General features: G+C 38.5%; 1 protein-coding gene across 15 annotated transcripts in view; it reads right to left on the reverse strand.

The window, feature by feature from the left end:
* MAGI2 (membrane associated guanylate kinase, WW and PDZ domain containing 2) overlaps nt 1-19,887 on the reverse strand; it is a 739,872-nt gene that overhangs the window by 223,391 nt on the left and 496,594 nt on the right. For all 15 annotated transcript variants that reach the window (XM_057422529.1, XM_057422525.1, XM_057422520.1 and 12 more), the window contains 2 exons: nt 14,555-14,768; nt 1,821-1,900 (listed from right to left, as the gene is read on the reverse strand). In XM_057422529.1, the coding sequence (XP_057278512.1) occupies nt 1,821-1,900; nt 14,555-14,768 (294 nt within the window). The remainder of the gene's footprint in view (nt 1-1,820; nt 1,901-14,554; nt 14,769-19,887) is intronic.

The raw sequence follows: 19,887 nt of genomic DNA on the forward strand, positions 1-19,887 counted from the left end.
AACAACCAACCACCAAGCCCACATTCTTGAACAACCAAAGAATCTTATGAAAAGAGAGGATGTTTCAGGAAGAATCTCTAAGAACAGAAAATCTCACTCTAAAGTCTTTTATGCTTCAAGTACTTTGCATTAATGAGCTGAGCAACCCTTACAAGAACAACATGACCCAGCACACTATAGTAATTTGATAATCCAGTAGGCAAATAACTACAAAATAATGTTTCTTTAACAGCATTTTCATTTTAAATTGTTTAAGATACTTTGTTGTTAGCTGGATTTTTTTTAATATTTCAGTGCTTGTGGTGATCTCTCAGTATATACAACAGATACCAGGAAAAAAAAGCCAGATCATTTACTCCAAGTAAGTCTGCAATATGTTACTTCATAGATACTGGTGGATTTTTCTTCTGCCTTTCTCACTAGTATTCCTTAAGGAGCAGGCAAAGACATAAATTCATGGAAGTAATGTGAGAGATTTAGAATGCAAAACTCCTGTGCCCTTGTTTTGTTTCAGTAACACACTTCTGTTGCATTCACTGTAGAATTTACTGTGGGAGCCTGTGTTGTCAGTGCTAGAATAAGCATCACAAAATTATTCAGACATGTAATTTCTGATGTCAGAATAGAACGTCAGAATTACTGCTGAAATAAGGAAGGGATTTTTGGAATATAGCAATCTTTCAAAATAAAGCTATTTACAAAAAAACTCCAGGAACATTCTTTACCAAAACACTGACCCTGCATTTCATACAGCCAGCAATTCCTCAGTGACCTCTTTATCAACCCAAACCGGCACTGAGTTTTCTTTCTGCTAATAGTATTTACATTAACCAAATGAATGTATCTTGGAAAATTTAAAATAGATCAGATGCAGTACATGAAAAGCTATTAACACATTTAAAATAATTTAAAATGATTTGCACTAATGCACATCAAATGCATGCATTTAATCCTCTGTATCTTACAACAATAAAATAAGTAGCAGTCTTTAGAAATCATCACTTTTCAACTGGCTAATTGAACTGACACTGCACTATAAAACAATGGAAAAAGACTCCTCAGAAAACGATCTATTACATTTTTACTTTGCCTTTATTACAGGATTTTGATTACTGAAACTTTACCAGAGGAAAACCAGAAATTATACTGAATGCATATAAGACAGTTTGATATGATCTGTATTAGCTCATATCTCTGAATCTGTCAATATAGTCATCGCTCCTGCACAACAGCTACAGCTCCTTTAAGCATCTTCAACAGTATTCACGCTGTTAAATTTTAAACCATTAACAATGCAGTACCCCCCAAATCCAGCCCTGAACTCTGACAGACACTGATCTCTTTTCTCCCTCCCACACCCTGTTTTATCAGACACTATTTTGTTTAAATTGGCTACTAAATAGCATCACACTGTACCTTTAAATACAAATCAAACAATATTCATATTCCCACGGTGCTGCTAGTTTCCCTTATGCATTGAATCGCCTGTAGATTAAAAGCTCAGAATCTGAAAAGGGATTCTGTTCTGCAGACCAAAGTTCTCTGTAGGAGATGAGGGAGAGGGTCAGTCCCGGAGTCACACACACAACAGGCAGAAAACACACTTGTGATCCTCAGCTTTGGATAGCATCAGAAAGGGGAATAAAAAGCAGAAACACATGGCACACTGAGAACTGGTATCACTTATGGCTTCTAACCAAAGCAGCAATTAAACACCTTTCATCATTCCCCTAAATGCCTGATTTTCGTAAGAACTGAGAGACACACACACACACAAAGGCAAATCCCCTCTGAACAGCAACGAAAACTTAATAACCTACCATTTTCTTTGCACTCTTCTGGAGGTTTAGCCTTTTTCGCAAGTCGTGGATCCAGCCATGATGTTGTCTTTGTGTTATGGCTGAAAAGAAAAGAGATCACTCTGAGCAGACACATACTGAAAGGAATCAAGTTTATTCCTTAAGAAAAAAGGGTTAGTCCAACAAAATTGCAATCGATACACTTAATTTGCTTACTGGTTCTAAGTAGCCCTGAAGGAGGTGTAAGAGTAATTGTGCAAGGCAGCTGTAAATTTGGCAACCTCAGCTCCCTGTCCTCAAAGAAGCTATTTTTATTAAAATCAACTAGAATGTTGCCAAGTTAACCTCATTGAAAATGCAGAACTCATCCAGAGCAAAAGGAATTTATTACAAATACAGTGTTCTCCCGTTGAACGAGTGCAGGCGACAGGATTCTGTACCATTCTCACAGTTTTCAGATAGAATTATTTTCATCTTAAACCTGTCCTTTTCATAAATACAGGTTTGTTATTTCTCACCAGCAGCACTGGCAAGGCACAGCAAAAGTGATGCAAATTACAGCATGCTCCTGCAAAGTCTACATTTCCGGACAGAGTGATTAATGATACTTTGTTTAACAAACCTTTATCTCCCCAGATATAACCCTTCTATCGAGGTAAAATAGATATGCACAAGCTGAATGAATCATGTGGCTCCTTTCTATACTCAGAATAGATCTTTCAGGAATCAGCCATCAAATAGCGTTGAACTGGCACAAACTCTTTTCTAGATGAATATTTTGCCAAATGAATTGATACTTTGCACAGCTAATGAGACTTAAACCCAGGTCTTTTCAATGTATACATTTCCCATAAGCATTTGAATTTGGAGGCAATTATTTTAATGATATTAAGAAAGGAAAACTATAAACCAGAAAAGGATGTGATCATTACTCCTTTAGTTTTTGAGATGCCTTTCCTACAATACCATCATTCAGAGACACTTCTAATCCATGTTTTATTTATCTGATACATCTAGGAGGATGCTTGTTTCAAAGAGTACTGAATTATTTATTCTATTATTAATCTGCTGTGTCATTTCAAAGTGTACTTAAGACTTTTCTTACAAATATTGATATAAGGTGTACAAAACCTGGCATAAAATGGATTAGTATGCAATTGGTAGTTGATGAGTTACTGTGGTCCATGTGGTCCAAACACCACTGATTCCCCTAATGAAAAATAAGCCTAAAGCCAGTTCCTCCTTCTACCTTGACACTCTGTTTAGTTCATGGCAGATAACTTTTTCCCTGCCTCGATTTCTCTCTTTCTCTCAAAACAGAGTAATACTACCTACTTCTTAGCATTACTGTCACCATGTTAAAGCATCCTTCACCTTTATGGATGGGAAAAAAGGTAGATGAGAGTTAGGTACAGATAAAATGGCAACTAACATGAAAATTAAGGCATTTAAAAACCTATTTTAAGCATGCCTTAGACTGGAACACCATTCATGACAGATAAAAAGGATGAAGAAAACCTTCCCTTACTTTGAGACCGGAAATGTATTTACAGAGTATGAGGATGATAAGCCAAAGGTAAGGTAATTTGAAATGATGCCAGCAGCCCATGCTTGATAGCAAATGTAACTAAGACACTGAGCCTGTGGTCTCCTGTAGGGTGCATTTTCATACCACACCTTTAAATTAACTAGGTAAGGCAGTGGCAACAATGCCACTGCCGCAGTGTGGAGCTCAGTGTGGGCTCATCACCCTGGTATCTACTGAGCTACCTGGGGGCAGCCAGCAGCACACTCTGAGCTCCACACTGCCACAGGTGCTCCATTAGCAGCACCAGAGCTCACAGTGAGCTTGCACATACCTGCGGGAGTTGCAGTCGCATCTCTGGAGCTTGGTCATGTCTGTACAACAGTGACTCTCTCCCAGCTACTAATTCTGAATGGTTTTAGGGACCCCCACTGGTTGCAGGGACTAAGCCAGATTCACAGATAGCTTTCTACAGCTTTAAAAGAGTATTATATATATGACTACTATTAGTAATGTTTACTGTGGGATAAAGCAGATCTCAAAGCCATTTACAAAGGAAATAAAAATCATCACTCCTGGTTTTAAGGTGGGAAAATGCAGTCATAGAGTCATCAAGTGACTGCCCACAGCCACCAAACAAGCCAGTGGCAGAGCCAGTCCTAGAAGCCAGCTCTGCTGCAAGTCAGCTGGCCAGTGTTTTTCTCGTAAGTCCACCATCAGAAACAGACCAATTCACCAGCCCTGGAAAAACCCCTATGACATTCTAGTATAGACCTGAGAAATACATTTTCAGGCATCTGTAAAGACAGGTGCCAAGATGAAAACAAGCCCAGGTCAGTATTATTGTTTAAGAATGTGAATTACTTGAATTACAGCCTCCACAGCTTTTGTTAAAACTGAGAAACAGAAAAAAGCAAACAGTTATGCTTCCCTTCAGCATAAACTGGGCTTCCATAAACCCAAGACTGACATCTTCCAGTTTTGTGCATTGTGCCCATTCTAAACAAAAGCATAAGCAAATTAAAAAATCAACAGCTTTTCCAACAGAAAAGCGATCCTTCAGTCTGCAGTAAAATTTCAGAGAATCAAGACATTACATCATCTAGATCAGCTCTTGCAGCACTCAATCTCCTAGTTCCTGTCCCTCAAACACATTCAGCTACTTAGTAGAAGCAATACTCATCTGCAATAAATTTTATCTATAACAAATAACTGAAGGAAAAAAGTATCTTTTGAAAATCACCCATTTCCTCCTTACCCATCTCCATGCTTGCTCCTTTGCCTTGCCTCTCCATTTTAACATTAATACTAAACACACAATGCTACCTCTTGCAATGGGACTTTCAATGATTCTAGACAAGTGCTTCAGTGGGTAAAAACATCTTTTCTTGCTCTGAAGACAGACTCTACTTGAAAGAAGACAGAATTGAGCCCACCTGTCTTCTAACACCTATGCAGTGCCATCAACGTCCTATTTAGCGCTACATCGTGCTGACTGCTTGGATCATCTTAGCAACTAGACACACAACACACAAACACTCCTACAAGGACAGACATGACTATTGTTGTGCTGCTGTCAGTATAAGAGGGAAATAAGTAGCCCTGGATTATAGCATAGTGGCTTTTTATACACATCTACTTCTGTCCTACACAGGAGGTTTATTTGGCAGGATACTCTTCCAGCCTCCCTTGCGCCAGCTTTCAAGTTGTGGATTTTGAAGTGCTGCTGCTTTTGCCACAGCAGGTGCCATGCTAGCACTATGCAATGTTGTTCAGAGTAACCTCCTGCTACTAGTCTTCCAGCAAGGACTACAACTGGGGTTAGTCATCTGCAGAAACAAAAGAGGCTCGGATTCTTCTCCACACAGGTAGGACATGTTGGAAATGAGAGGAGGAACAAAAGCACAGTGGTGATGGCTTACTGAATGTCCCAGAATGGGCTGCAGGAACACCTCAGGAAAGACACCACCTCCACTGTGTCCCAGGGCTCTGCCTATTCCCTCTTCAGCTCTGCAATGTACTATAATCTATAAAAGCTGAAAGGAAATAGTATTTCTTTTCTAAACAGTTCTTAATACCATTTAAAAGAAGCCTTGGTAGGAAAGCTTACAGGAAAGAAGACAGAAGAAACTAAAATGGCCAAATCAACACCAATGGTAAAAGTAACGTTAACACAGACCTGCTGCATGAGCTGTGCATGTTGATGATTTCTAAGTACTAAAAACCTTACAAAATGTGCACTGTATAACCTGCCTTCCTTACCACTAGGTCTAATCATGAATGTCCATTTGGAAACTCTTATAGGCAAACCATAAGGAAAAGGGGCTGGGGATTTATAGATTAGTTATGAATGAATTGCAGATAAATAGCAGCGGCAGCTGTGGAATAAATGTATAAACAGGCAGTTGGAGCAGTTATCACTGACCGAATGAGAGTGAAGTGATGCAACAAAAACATCCTGTGAGAAATACAGCTGTGGCTCCTCCAGCATCTTCTACTGGCCACTGCTTCATTACTAAGCAATAACCGTATCACTTCATTAAAGGGCAGGTTTAGGAAGTCCATCCTTACACAATTTCAATGATCTTGATTACTAGCTAGGATGATTGAGCTAAGTGACAAGTGCTGGGAAATCAACTATGCATGTCTTAGAATCTGTCTTAAAAGCAAGAGCAAATTCCTAATTTTGGAAACTTTGAAAGCAGTCAATGAAGGATCCCTTTGGTTTTGCTTCAGGCAGGTAGAGCATGGGAATAGCATGACATTTTTAAATTAACCCTCATTTGTTACCTGCTATACAAAATAGAAATCACTTATAGGCCTGAAATGCATTGCCAATTTGAAAAGTAATTAGAAAAATAGTCACTCAGTAAAGCAGTGGAGCTTAATATTGTAGCCAAAAGTCAATAAAATAATTTTGCTGTGCTACCTTAAATATTGTCTCTTTGCCAAGTATTTGCACCCAGCAGAGTTTATTATGATCAGAGTCCTCCGGTATCAGTTATAGACAATTTTAAACATATGCAGAAAGAATATTCTTGAGCTGCTTTAAACAGTGTGAAAGAAAGCTTAGGATACTTCCCAGTCACCCTGACTCAACCTCCTGCACTTCAGATTTCCTCTGTAGCTCTGCTCTTAAGACTTCACAGAGACTGTTTATGCCCCAGTTTTCCATTATCACTAGAGCTAGACACCAGGATCAGAGCCTCTCTAGGAATCTCACTGGATTCTCTTCCACACCTTTAGGAAGCAAAAAAAACATTAGGAGTGTGGCTTTTCTTATTTAGCAATGTATTATCTTTCTTTTTCCTAATTATTTTTAGACAGTATATTATTTTACTTAAGATCTTAACATAATGGATTTGTGTTAGCAATCTGTCAGTTTAAAGCACTTCGACAGATAAAGTTTCTTGTACTAACAAAGCCCTCAGACAATCTCTCGAAACACTTTTGAAGGGAATATAGAAAGTAGTTACTGACAGTAATAGCCTTAATGTCTTTTGAAAACACTACAAACCTATTCTAAATTGTGACTCTTGCAAGGTATGTAATTTGCACATTCTCGCGAAAGATATTTTGAAATGAGTATTTACCAATGTGCTGCTGCAGTGTATTTGGGGACAGCACATATGGGTTTGTTTGGGTTTTTATTGTGAACATCTTACATTCAAGATGGTCCTCAATAAAACAGCTTGAGCAAAGAAGAGTATATGGCACAGAGGAAACTGAAGTGCACTGTAGGCCAGCTGACTTCTAAAATGCTTACTCCTCCCTCCTCTTTGTAAGCCTAAGATCTGCAGATCTGCAGAGCTTTTCAGATACCAAAATAATGATTTTAAAGTACTCTGTGTGTAGTGTGACAGTGACTGGAAAACAGCATTAAGATGGCTATTTTGCAATTCACCCTTTGTGGGTTAATGCCCAAACTTCTTGCACACATGAAGGGAAGTGGTGGCCTTCTATGACGGAGCTACGGAACTGATGGTCGGGGTAGAACAGTGGATGTCATCTACCTGGACTTATGCAAGGCTTTCGACACTGTCCCACACGACATCCTTGTCTCTAAATTGGAGAGACATCAATTTGATGGATGGACCACTCGGTGGATAAAGAACTGGCTGGATGGCCGCACGCAAAGAGTTGTGGTCAATGGCTCAGTGTTCAGCTGGAGACCAGTAAGAAGTGGTGTCCCTCAGGGATTGGTGTTGGGACCAGTCTCGTTTAACATCTTTGTTGGTGACATGAATAGTGGGATTAAGTGCTCCCTCAGCAAGCTTGCCGATGACACCAAGCTGTGTGGTTCGGTTGATACGCTGGAGGGAAGGAATGCCATCCAGAGGGACCTTGACATGCTTGTGAGGTGGGCTGATGCCAACCTCATGAAGTTGAACCATGCCAAGTGCAAGGTCCTACAACTGGGTGGGAGCAATCCCAGGCACAGCTACAGGCTGGGCAGAGAGGAGATTCAGAGCAGCCCTGCAGAGAAGGACTTGGGGGTGTTGGTTGATGAGAAAATGAACATGAGCCGGCTTCAGTGTATGCTCGCAGCCCAGAAAGCCAACTGTATCCTGGGCTGCATCAAAAGGACCATGACCAGCAGGTCGAAGGAGATGATCCTGCCCCTCTACTCTGCTCTTGTGAGACCTCAGTTGGAGTATTGTGTGCAGTTCTGGTGTCCTCAACATAAAAAGGACATGGAACTGTTGGAACCATTGGGACAAGTCCAGAGGAGTGTATGAGGACGATCAGGGGACTGAGGAAGTTGGGGCTGCTCAGCCTGGAGAAGAGAAGGCTGCGTGGGGACCTCAGAGCAGCCTTCCAGTATCTGAAGGGGGCCTTGGGATGCTGGAGAGGGACTCTTCATTAGGGACTGTAGTGATAGGACAAGGGGTAATGGGTTAAAACTTAAACAGAGGACGTTTAGATTGGATATAAGGAAGAAGTTCTTTACTGCAAGGGTGATGAGGCACTGGAATGGGTTGCCCAGGGAGGTTGTGAATGTTCCATCCCTGGCAGTGTTCAAGGCCAGGCTGGAAAAAGCCTTGGCTGGCATGGTTTAGTGTGAGGCATCCCTGCCCATGGCAGGGGGGGATGGAACTAGATGATCTTAAGGTCCTTTCCAACCCTAACTATTCTATGATTCTAAGTGTGAAAAAGGAGTCATCCTCTGGCTATGGTTTGAATGGCAGCAGCTATGACTGCTAGCCTGTGTTGCATTTCATACTGTCAGTCTGCTAGATGTGCTTGGAGTATGTGGTCCTGAAGAGACACAGGTTTGGAGGTGCCTATCCTGTGAAACCCAAGATGGCCTTGGCCATTAGGTAAGCACTTATGTACTCAGTCCTAATACAGTGGTGGTGCCTCTAGGCCTCTGTAGGAGCAGAATATGTTTATGTAAGATTTTTTTTTGGAATATATAAATGCTTAAAGTCTCTTTCGGTAAATCTTGCTGTTTAAATCACTCTCTTTGATTTAGGCAGTTAATTTCTGACAAAAAAATAGGCTTCATCTCATGAGACTTCAGCTACCTAGAAATTACAGTTAATTGTGTAGGTTTATTCTCTATCTAAGGGCGAGGCACATATGCAGAATAATTTATCTTACCTATTTTCCAGTGGGACCAGGGGCCTAACCATGTGCTTCTGATAGTGACACAGCAGCTCCTATGGCACCTCCCAAATGGCCACTGGCTGCCACTCCAAGAAGGGGGCTGGTTTTGATGGGTTCTGTGTCACATCTGCCATCTTCATGGAGATGCCTTGGGCTACTTGTATGCCTCTACAGTAGTGCTTCGGCTCAGATTAGGAGGTCACTTTTCAAGTGAATCTCTCAGTTATCTTCATTTACACACTGAGCATTCTCCCAGCTTGTAAACTTCTTTCACTTGATTTTAAACCAGAGGATGCACAGCAAGAATTCACTTAATACTCTACAGATCGTTTACCGGCATGCAGCCCATGGCACCTGAAAAGACCTAGTAGATGTGGATGCTGGGTCAGCAGCACCAAGTGTCTCATTCTGTGGTTTGTTGATGCTGTCAATTTAGATACGGACATGGTTCAGACCAGTAGGAATTCAGACTGTTTTTAACTCAACTTTTGTTTCATGGACTGAGTTCAGGGGTTCAGGGATTGGACACAATTAAGTACACTCCTACAGATAACTTTTTAGTTTCAGCTGAAAGGAATTCAGTTCATTCACGCTGAAACGTGAACCAAATTACAGTTCACAGAGAGAGACAGATTTGCTTCAAAGGTGTATTCTTGACCCAAATTACATACTATTGCAGACATACTCTTGAAGAGCTCAGGGCATCTTTACTGGTAGAAGCATTTATTTTTAGTCAAATTAATTCTGCCGTATCTTTGGACTGGATGAACCAGCTTCTGGAGGTAATTATCTCTCTATTGACCACCGGAAGAGTCTTAGCAACTGGTTTATACTAGATGGCTAGTGTTATATGGCAAGCCAGGTGAGTTGAATCACCTAGCTCAATAAATAGAAAGGAGAAAAAATATAATACCACTACAAACACCAGAGTAAAGATGTTGGAAGAGGAATTCAGCAGAGCAGAGCAACAGAGGAAAGAAAAGAAATAAGAAAGTGAGGGAAGACAACAGGAGTTGAGCTGGCAGTTTGACATGGATGTCAGCATAGATAAAAACAGCAAGTGAGAGCAAGGGACAGGACACCAGTAGTACAGACTGAAAATGTCTTTATAACATCAAAAGACAAGAGAAGAAAAAACCTCAGCATTCCCCAAATTCTTTCCAGTTTTATCATCTCCCCATCCTTAATTAATTTGATATGAGGCAAGGAAATGGTCTCAGCAGAAAGAAACCAAGAGAAAACTTTTCTACTGCCTGTCCCAGTGTATGTCATGTTGAAGTCCAAAGAGCACTGAAGATCTGATTATTGTTATGCTGACCAAAACTGACAAATTCAACACAATATATAAGCAAGGATAAAGAATTGCAGACATCTACAATCATATTCACAAAAGCCCTGGTGATTCAGAATTGTCCACACAATAAAGTCGTACTGGCACAAGACTGCTTGTTTCCTAATGGACAAACCCATCAGGAGTAAATATTAAAACAGCCTGTGAAAAAAACATCCTCCATCTTAACTGCTACTTAATTAAAGTAGCAGAAATAGCCATATAACTAAAACATGCCAAAATTCAATATTAAGCACTAATACACTGAGGATGTAATACTCATAAGAGTGCCAAGCCAGCTTATAAGAGATCGGATAATTATTGCAGGATATGGAGGCAATCTTGAGCAGGTAGGAGGGTGTACTTCCACCTCAGTACTTCTAGTACCTTGTAGTGTAAAAGACAAGAGTTATCAAACGTAATGGTGTAGCCAGGACTAAGTAATATATCCTGCTTTCTGACAGTGAACTGATGGAGCAACCAAGAACAGCTGAATATGTCATGACTCTTTAGGTAAGCAAGATGTTAGGATAAACATGTTACTCCTGCAGTCAAAAGCCTTTCTTATATGAAAAACTACTGAGAAGAAATACTGATCCCATTTAAGTCAGTAGCAATATTCCTAGAAACAAACTAGGGCAGGATTTTACTTTTCCAATGTACTTCTTTTCAGGTAAAACCTAAAATAGCACCAGCTGTATTCAAAAACTTAATGACTGTTTTTTACTGTGAAGAGGAGAGTCCTTGGCAGAGGACTATTTTATAGCTGTTTTGTAGTCTTTTATGGTGCCCTCATAAAAAAAGATGCTTTAACGACTAGAAAGATACTGCAAAAGGTCCAAAAAGCAATGCTGACTATGCTGCTTGGAGAAGTATGTGTTGAAGCAGGAAGAGACTGAATGTAAGATGTATTGAAAAGTTGTTTGTTAAACCTCATGTGGTCATACTGCCCTAAAAATCATCACCATAAGTCACCATAAAGACGATCCTTTAAAGATGTATTTAAGAGGTTTGAGTTTACTCTAGACTTTTCTCCACTAACAAAACAATTCTTAATTTAGTATAAACAAAGGAAACTGCATGTGCTTTTAAATGGTATAGAATTATATAGCTTTAGTCATGGGCTGTGTAATATCCTTGAGACTATTCTTCAAGACCTCATTGTAGCTCAGATTTACAAACTGCAGCTCTTCCTGGTTTAATGTCTTACTCTCCCCGCACACCGTCCAGAAAGCTCTGCTGCTTATAGGTGAATAGAGGCCTGGAGAGGCAAAATCAATTCTGCCTTTTATAAATATCATAGTCTGTAACCAACTCTGTGACAGTCTATAATGTAATGGTGTATGTGATGGAGTTTTTGGGAAGGGCTGCATTTAATGCTGACTGCACACGATAACAGATGAGTCAAGAAACTTGGTCCTTTTGTATTCCTTCCAACACTGTACTGGACCAGCACAGCAAACATTGACTGCCTGAGATCCAACACAGACAGTATCTGCTGACTTTATGAGGACAACATGATGCTCATGTTTCTAGTTTGTGGTTTGAGAGCAGCTGGCAAGATGAGGTCTGAAGGCTATGAGGAATTTCAGCCCTTCCTCAGCCCTCAGTGATGGCTACAGTTTATTTAAGCATGTAAAAATAGGTCACAGTCATCAGCAGGGAAAGAGGAGAAGAACTGGAGGTTTCTTTAGTGTTATTCCAATTAATATACAGTGTTTTAATTACTGAATGCTCTCATTTGTGTATGTTCTCAATGAAATAAAGGGTAGGAGATGGACTCCTATGTGTCATATGTGCCTCTAGTTGAAAATTTGGATTCCTGTGTAAGGGAGGCTGGAAACAGCCCAAGAAATGCACTTAAGTAGCTCTTCCTGAAAAACAGTGGTTAAGTATAATGCTGTAAGAAGGGATGCTCTTCCTGTTCTGTCTGTGAATGCTGATATAGGTAAACATAAGGTCATGCACCTATGTCAAAAACAGGAAAGAAAGGAAGAAACAGATCAAGCCATGCTCTAAAATATAACCATCCTCTGAATCATGCAGTGGATCTAGTATATGATTTTTTTTTTGTTTAGTCCTTGAGGTAGAGGAAATTCCTTCCACTGTGCTTTGCAAAATGTTAACTGGGCCATTAACGATTAACAAATAAATAATACTGTCTACAGACAGTGTTACTTCTTACAGTCACTCCCTCTCTCACTGTAAATCTGCCACCTTACTTCTGATGGCAGTTTTGATAAATGAGCTCACATACAAATTTTAGAGGTTAGTCTGAGGTGAATGAATGTAAATGTCGTCATGAAATCTAAGACCTCTGGGATATACCTGTGACAACCTGGAACTTGAGATCACTTACTGCTTGAAGTCCTTAGGGTTTAAAGGTGCAATTCATATGAACCTCAAATAAAGTAATAAAAGCTGCTGCCTAGCATGACTTTTTTCCACCCATTGTGATGTACACTTTAAAAATATTTGGTTTTCATATATCATTTAATAATTTAGTACAATCTATACTACTGTTCAGGGAGATGTTGTTAGACAAATAGGTTTTTGTTGTCTTTTTATCTTTCCGTTTTTCTGTGAAAGCAAATGGAGTCTCTTCATGCCATTAACCAAAGTGACTTGTAAACAAAGAGGCAATTTAACAGCATCCCCACAGCATTACATTCCTACTTAACCCTGTGAAGACTGTGCAATGTGAAAACTCAAATGATCAAACTTTATCCTTTGATAAGATTCTAGTAAAATCATCTCATATTTTTACACAAGTGTAATTGCACTTTTTGTAATTACATTATTTAATAATATAATCCCAAAGGCAAGTAGACCTTACAACAGTCTTCCTGTCCAGTCTGCACCTCTGATTGATTTCTCTGCTTTACATAACACTCATTTAGTGGAAGTGAATAATGATCGCTGTCAGAACAGCAGTGTAAACTAGAGCATTATTAGGAAAGGAAGTAAGCTGTAACATTCACTGTATTTGTTACAAAATATATGTTTATTTTCTATTAAATTCCCTGCTGCAGTGCTTACCACTGTCATAGCTTGGCGTGTTAGTTCCTACCCCCCAAACGTATCACAAGCTTTTATTACAACAAGTAAAATGGAAGTGCCACATAATTCAGTCTGCTCTCTGTCAGAGCATTCAATATGTGCAGAAAAATTAAATTTGAGAGTGAGGTCGGAAGGAAGGAAACAAGGGTTTGAGCTTGCCCTGAGGTCATGCTAGTTCTTCTCTGCTTGCTTGGACAAAACAACTATAATTACTCTTTTCCAGAATAAGCGTATGTTTGTTCTTTTCAGCAAAGACCCTTATGTTTTAATAGTTACTGCTCTTTTCAGCTTTGTATATGTCAGAAGCTATAGTTGGTCATGCCAGTGTTCATGCAAAATCATATGCACAAACTTTATACTTAAAATTTGTTTACATTTCATGTGATAGTCATGAAATTTTACATGAACTAAGGAACTTAAGGCAGAAGTGACACCACTAAATGTTATTTTTAACTACTAATAATCAGAATAATGGCAATTCCAAATTGTTTGAGGCAGCTCCTTAAAGCAAAACGCTAGTGCTACCTCTGTAGTAGTGTTCTACTGAAGATGCTGGGGTGTCCTTTTTTTTTTTTTTTTTTTTTTTTTTTTTTTTGTAGGGCATTAAGTCATAAGAACTCACTGATTTTCTCTGTTCTTATTTTGGTAATGTGTGTTGATGTCAGCACTTAGAGAAGAAAAAACTTTCATATCCAGTTGTTCTGAGTTGGCTAATTAGCAACGGTAGCAGCAGGTATGTAAAGCCTACCAACAGGTAAGTGTTTCTATACATTAATAATTTCCCTTATTGTCTACTCATTTATTTTATTATTTCTAAATCTAGCACAGCCTCTCACTACCATTCACTAGCTACTTTTTAGCCTGCCTATCTTTCTTTCCTTAAATTGGTAAAAATCTCATCCCTCTTCACCTCTGTCCACATAAGGAAGAACCCAGGAATTGTGCTACTATTCCATAAGCACTGGAACAGCCAGAAAACATTGTTTACAACAGAAGAAACAGCTTTAATTGCTGACACCAAACTGCTAAGCAGTCCAGTTACTAGTCTTAAAAAACAGCATGTTTCAATGTAAGTCAGTAATGTAGGGATTGCCACCAGCTCTCAGGAGCCTTGACAGCCAGAACATCCCTGCTGTTTAATGAGTGCAATGCTTCACTTCAGCATACAAACCATTTCTCCACCCAGTTAAATACAATACGGCTATTAGAAAGAGAAGAAATAAGACTCACTCAATAAAGTAGACTTCCCCCTTTTCTGTATAAGCCATTTCCCAGTTATCAGGCAGTGGGCCCAAGTCATCATTCTCTTCAGGTTTAGTCTGCTTTGTTACATCCATATCCTCCTTTGCTTCTTCAGGCTGAGTATATCCTGGTGCAGGACAAGGTTGGGTGGAAGATATCTCACCTGAGACACCTGTGCTCTTCTCTTCATGTTCACTTGATTCTACAAGAGAAGAAAAATCACAGGTTTTGAATATCCAAGTTAATGGTGAAGAATTTACTGGGTGCAAGTCTCCAAGGAATACACAATGAACTGAAATAAAGAGAAATTCTGTTAGGTTTACACAAGGGTCCCTCTGATGATGAATTTTATCTGGAACACAATAAAAGAAAACAAAGCAATAAACCCAAACTGAAACAAGAAACTAATAAAGATCTAAGAAACAAACTAAAGAGTTCTGGCTCATTCTGTCCCAGGAGTCCTTCCAGACCAGCAGTAAGCACTGAGCAGACGGCAGGTTCATATCCAGCAGCGCTACTATCTTGTGTCTTGTCAAACTATACACACGTAAAGCAACTGCTTTTTTACTACAGACAATCTTTTTCAATTAAAAAAAGTATATACACTAATTGCTTTACCTATATCCATAAATCAAAGATATAAATATGACATCCATAAATTCATAGCAATGTATTAACTGTATAGTAAGTGGCTGTGATTTTATCATGGATGTAATCTGTGGGATGATTAGTCTTCCACAGCCGATGTCAAATATTTCCTATACCCAATGTGGTCATGTCTCACTGTAACAAGAATATATTCAGGAAGGAGTGATCCTTTCCTCTTTCTTTCACTTTTAATTAATTTTGCTTTCCATAAAGTCAGAAATTTTAAAAATGCTGTCCAATAGTATCTCTTTCACTATCAGCTCCTGAAGTCCAGTCCACATACTTTTAGTTAAGCAAGTGCAGAGAACTTAGTGATACAAATTAAAGCATCTGCTCAACACAAGCACAAGACAAACCCACAAAGATACCTCAAAAAGATCATCTAAATGGGGACCAGGTGTGCAATACAAGGAGTCTAAATGTGCCTTATCCACATTGTTGAACACTTACCTCTACACATAAGAGTCTATATGTTCATCTACATGACTATCACATACCTGGGTTTCCATGCACACAACTATTAATAAAAATGGAGAAAACACAATCTTTTCTTGATTACTACTAGCTCAAACAGAGGATAGTTGAATGAAATTCTCCTACTAAAGAAAGAGATTCCTTCATCTGTGGAGATAAAGAAAATTGACTGATTGGTCTATTAGGGATGTGTCTGTAAGCTGTATTTTATCATATGGTGTATTTAGGAACTATTTCTTGAAGAATTGTGACAAGAATCTGTTCCCTCAGGGGACAATAGAAGCTCTCATCCTTTGGTCCTTTTTTTCTGTTTCACTTAAATGAAGCTTGATCTCATTGAAAACATAGTTAGACCCCTAGTTTTGGCAAATGAACTGCAATTAAAATAAATTCAAAATTGTAATATATTGGCTGAATCTCTACTGTATAAGATGGGATTGTAGTCAGATGACTGAGATGACCCTGCATGTTAAGTTAGGTAAACCAAATTCAGACCTGCTTAGTCTAGTTTCTCAGTTTCTAGATAGCTAAAATGAGGGGAGATGAATCTGAGACCTTGTGAACATGGCTTTATATTAGGTTACATGAAGGCCACTAACATAAGCTCACCAAAAGATATAAATCATAGGGACACAGACAATAAACATTAGAGGAGAACTGAGAACAAACTGTGAACTTTCACACCAGTATTTAAACAAAAGATACATACATGGTGTAACAGAGACCAAACTGAGACTATTGTAGCTTGTTTATAAAGACATTAAGGAATTAAGAATGTATTGTTCTGTATCATCTAAAATATATATGCACTTTGTCTGAGTAATATTATATGGGCTATCTTGAAGTCTCTGAATAATTAAAAAAAAAGAAAACAGAAAATATGTTTTTAAAAGATCTCAACAATGTAATCTACAAAAAAGTTCAAGATTACAATTCCTTAAACAAACTATGATTGCATCCAGAGCATGGAACTATACAGATACTTTTGTGAAATGCATAGGAAGTGGAAGACAACTTGGGTGAAATTGATCTAATTTGTGATGCTTAGGACAGCATGAAAGAAGAGCAAAAAAATTAAGAACAATGGCCTTAAAACCTCTAGATTTTAACAGACTCACAGAATTAATAAACTGCATGTTGTGGCAAGCAATGGTAAAGGAAAAGGACTTCAAGAGATCTGGTAAAGATTAAATAAACAATACTAAGAATGCAAGCACAAATTGTTCTAATGAAAAATAGTATAATTAGGGATAATTTTAATCCATGACTTTTCAGTGGTCTGCTACATGAGACAGAACAGTAAAAAAGGTGAAAATTAGATTAATTTGGTAAGGATTAAAACAGAAAACAAATAGCAGCAAAATAGGTCAGTCAGTCTAGGGGCATTAGAGGTGACAACAAAACTTTCTCTAAATGCAACAACAACAACAACAACAATAGTAGTAATACTACTACTACTAATAATAATCATACCACCACCAAAAGCAGACTCATTTCAGTATGCGGGAAGGAAGAAAAGCTAATAGTATACGACGCATTAAAAAACAGGGCAGTTTATGCTCTTTTTGCCTTAGTCATTACTACAGAAAGATTACTTATGATTAAATGACTGATGTAATTAATGTCAGCAATAAGGTTAAAGAACATGAAGAAGAGTGGGCAGAGAACAGGTCAGGTAAAACTTAGACGAAGCATCCATCCTCAACTGGCAGAGCCTGATGAAATGAAACCTAGGCGACTGTGGGAACCAATGAAAGACACTCATGGCTGGTAATGGCCACACTTTTGAGACTTCCTGGAGGAAAGAAACTTAGAAAGGACAGACACAGCCCTGGTTTCAGCAAAGTATCTCTGATTCAGGTTTTTAGATAGTTTTGTATTCTTAACTACTGAGCACCTAAGTTCCCTTTGAAATAATTTGGCAATTTGCTCAATTAGGCCATTATGTCTTTTCGTTAAAAAGAAATGACGAAGACACATTAAATTGTAACTTCATATCTTTCTATTTTTTAATTCCTAGAAGCATGTTGGGATCAGTAATCAAACAACCTACATGTCAACTCTTTAAACATGATAAATAATTGTCAAGATTTTTTAGGAAAAAATTGTGCAAAACTAATCTTATTTCTTTACATGACAGAGTAACAGGTGCTGCTCCTTAGGGAGAAATGGTAGATACAGCTTTCATGATCTTAAAGAAAGATTTCTGACACTGACACATACAGCCTTTTCAAATAGTGTGAAAAAAAAATTAGATGCGCTGTTGAACAGGGTGATGGTCTATAGCTCTACAGCCATATGTAGCTAATGCTGCTCAATCTTAACTCGAACTATGTGGTACTACAATCATTTTATGCTGTTTGGAAATGTAAATCTGTCTGTGGGAAGAAATGAATTAGCGAGAGACACAAATGCAAGTTTTGCTTAGCTGCATCCCACAGCAGATCAGTTGGATCCCAAGGGACCTTAGTCCCCTCCTCCTTCTCTACCACTCCCAATTCCCTGCCCTGCCTTGCCTTGGCTTTCCAAAATATGTGGCATCTGCCTGGTGAAAAATGCCACAATCAGCTGTAAGAATACAAGATGGGGAGCAAACACCTAGGCAGAATTCCTAGTGAAAACACATGGGGACGTGAGGGACGTCTAACCACTAACTCCAGTCAATAATGATACTGTTGCAAAAGAAAAACAGACATTGTAATAGGCAGGAAGATTAACCATATGTGATACAGGTCCTTCTACCTTCACATGGAATCAGAAGTGCTGTGCCCAGTCTTGAGAATTTAATGTCAAGTAAGATGGGAAACATAAAAGACAAAAACAAAGCAGCAACAACAAGATTGGCAATATAAAAAGACTAAAAACCAAACTGGCTTAGTCTTGAGGAGAAAAGACTGTGGACAGGGGAAACATTTTGAAATATGTAAGATCTCCCTGCAAAGCAGTGAGGATGTATGGTCTCCACTTCCCCTAAGAACAGGACAGTGCAATTTCTGGCAAATTCTTTGGGTTTTTTGTTCTTATCTCTGTAAAGGAAAAGTAAGTTCTCGTTTGTCTCAGGCATCATTGATGCATCTGTGAGCTGTATTCCTGAGGCTACCTGCAGTCTTGACCACATTTCTGCTCCAGGAAAGATGCTGTACAGATTAAACTGAAGAAAAAAATAAGAAAATTAAGCCTTGAGGATTAAAAGAAATATTCTGATCTTGTCTAAGACAGAGATTACTATCAAAATATAAAAGGGGAAAAAAGGAACCTGATGCTTATTGAACAACTTAAAAATATAATTATTTTAAAGCCAGTCTTATGAATTATTAATTCCAGGATCATTCTCTTTTAATAGCTTACTTTGAGAATGGACAAGGCATCATGATACTAGAGCCCAAGAAATTATGGCAGAATTGCCTAATGCCATTTAATAACACTTTTACACAATGGACAGCCGAGTTGTTATACTTATCTGGGATATGGTGTCATCTTATCTTTTGTTATATGTATCAATCATTCACATATTCCAGGTAAGGCAGATAGTCACCTTACTGGTTTTCTTTCTGCTAATATATATTCATAGACAATGTTTGATTTAAAAAAACCCAAGGAGTTCTGATTAAAAATTAGCACTGTCTTAAATGTATAAATTAAGTTTGAAATACTAAGTAACATACTGTGAGCACAGATATTTAGCTTCAGACAATATATGATATAAAAAAAGATCCCAAAGTTGTACCATACTATAAGTCCAGAAGTATTCTTGTCACTAAACAGACAATCAATTGACTTTATGTCAAGTGAAATAGCCTACTAGAACTGCTGTTTTGCTCCAAAGCAGATTACATGGTCCAGTTTTCAAAAGCAGTTTAGCACAGTATCTCAAGAGTGCGTATCCTGGGAAGTGACAGAATAGGCATTAGTAAAGCACCAGCAAATTACTGCACATGTAGAATAAAAAGAACTTCCTTAAAAAAAAAGAACCAATAACTGGCAGTTATGTTTGATTCTTCATCAACACTTCTACTTGCACTTTAAATTGTTTCTATTACTTACAGTATAACTCTTCAAAATTGCCATCCAAACATGTAAGAGGACCTTGACAATTTATTCCTCTTTTTTTTAATGCTGCAGATTATTCAAGCAGTGAAGTTTAAAAACTTACTTTTTTCTTCCAAAACAACCAATTCAGATGACCTAAGCGATATCTG

Source organism: Pezoporus wallicus, unplaced genomic scaffold (genome assembly GCF_028554395.1).
Source record: "Pezoporus wallicus isolate ANWC-B61680 ecotype Strahan unplaced genomic scaffold, APGP_CSIRO_Pwel_v1 contig_3058, whole genome shotgun sequence".
In the NCBI taxonomy this organism is placed as follows: Eukaryota; Metazoa; Chordata; class Aves; order Psittaciformes; family Psittacidae; genus Pezoporus; species Pezoporus wallicus.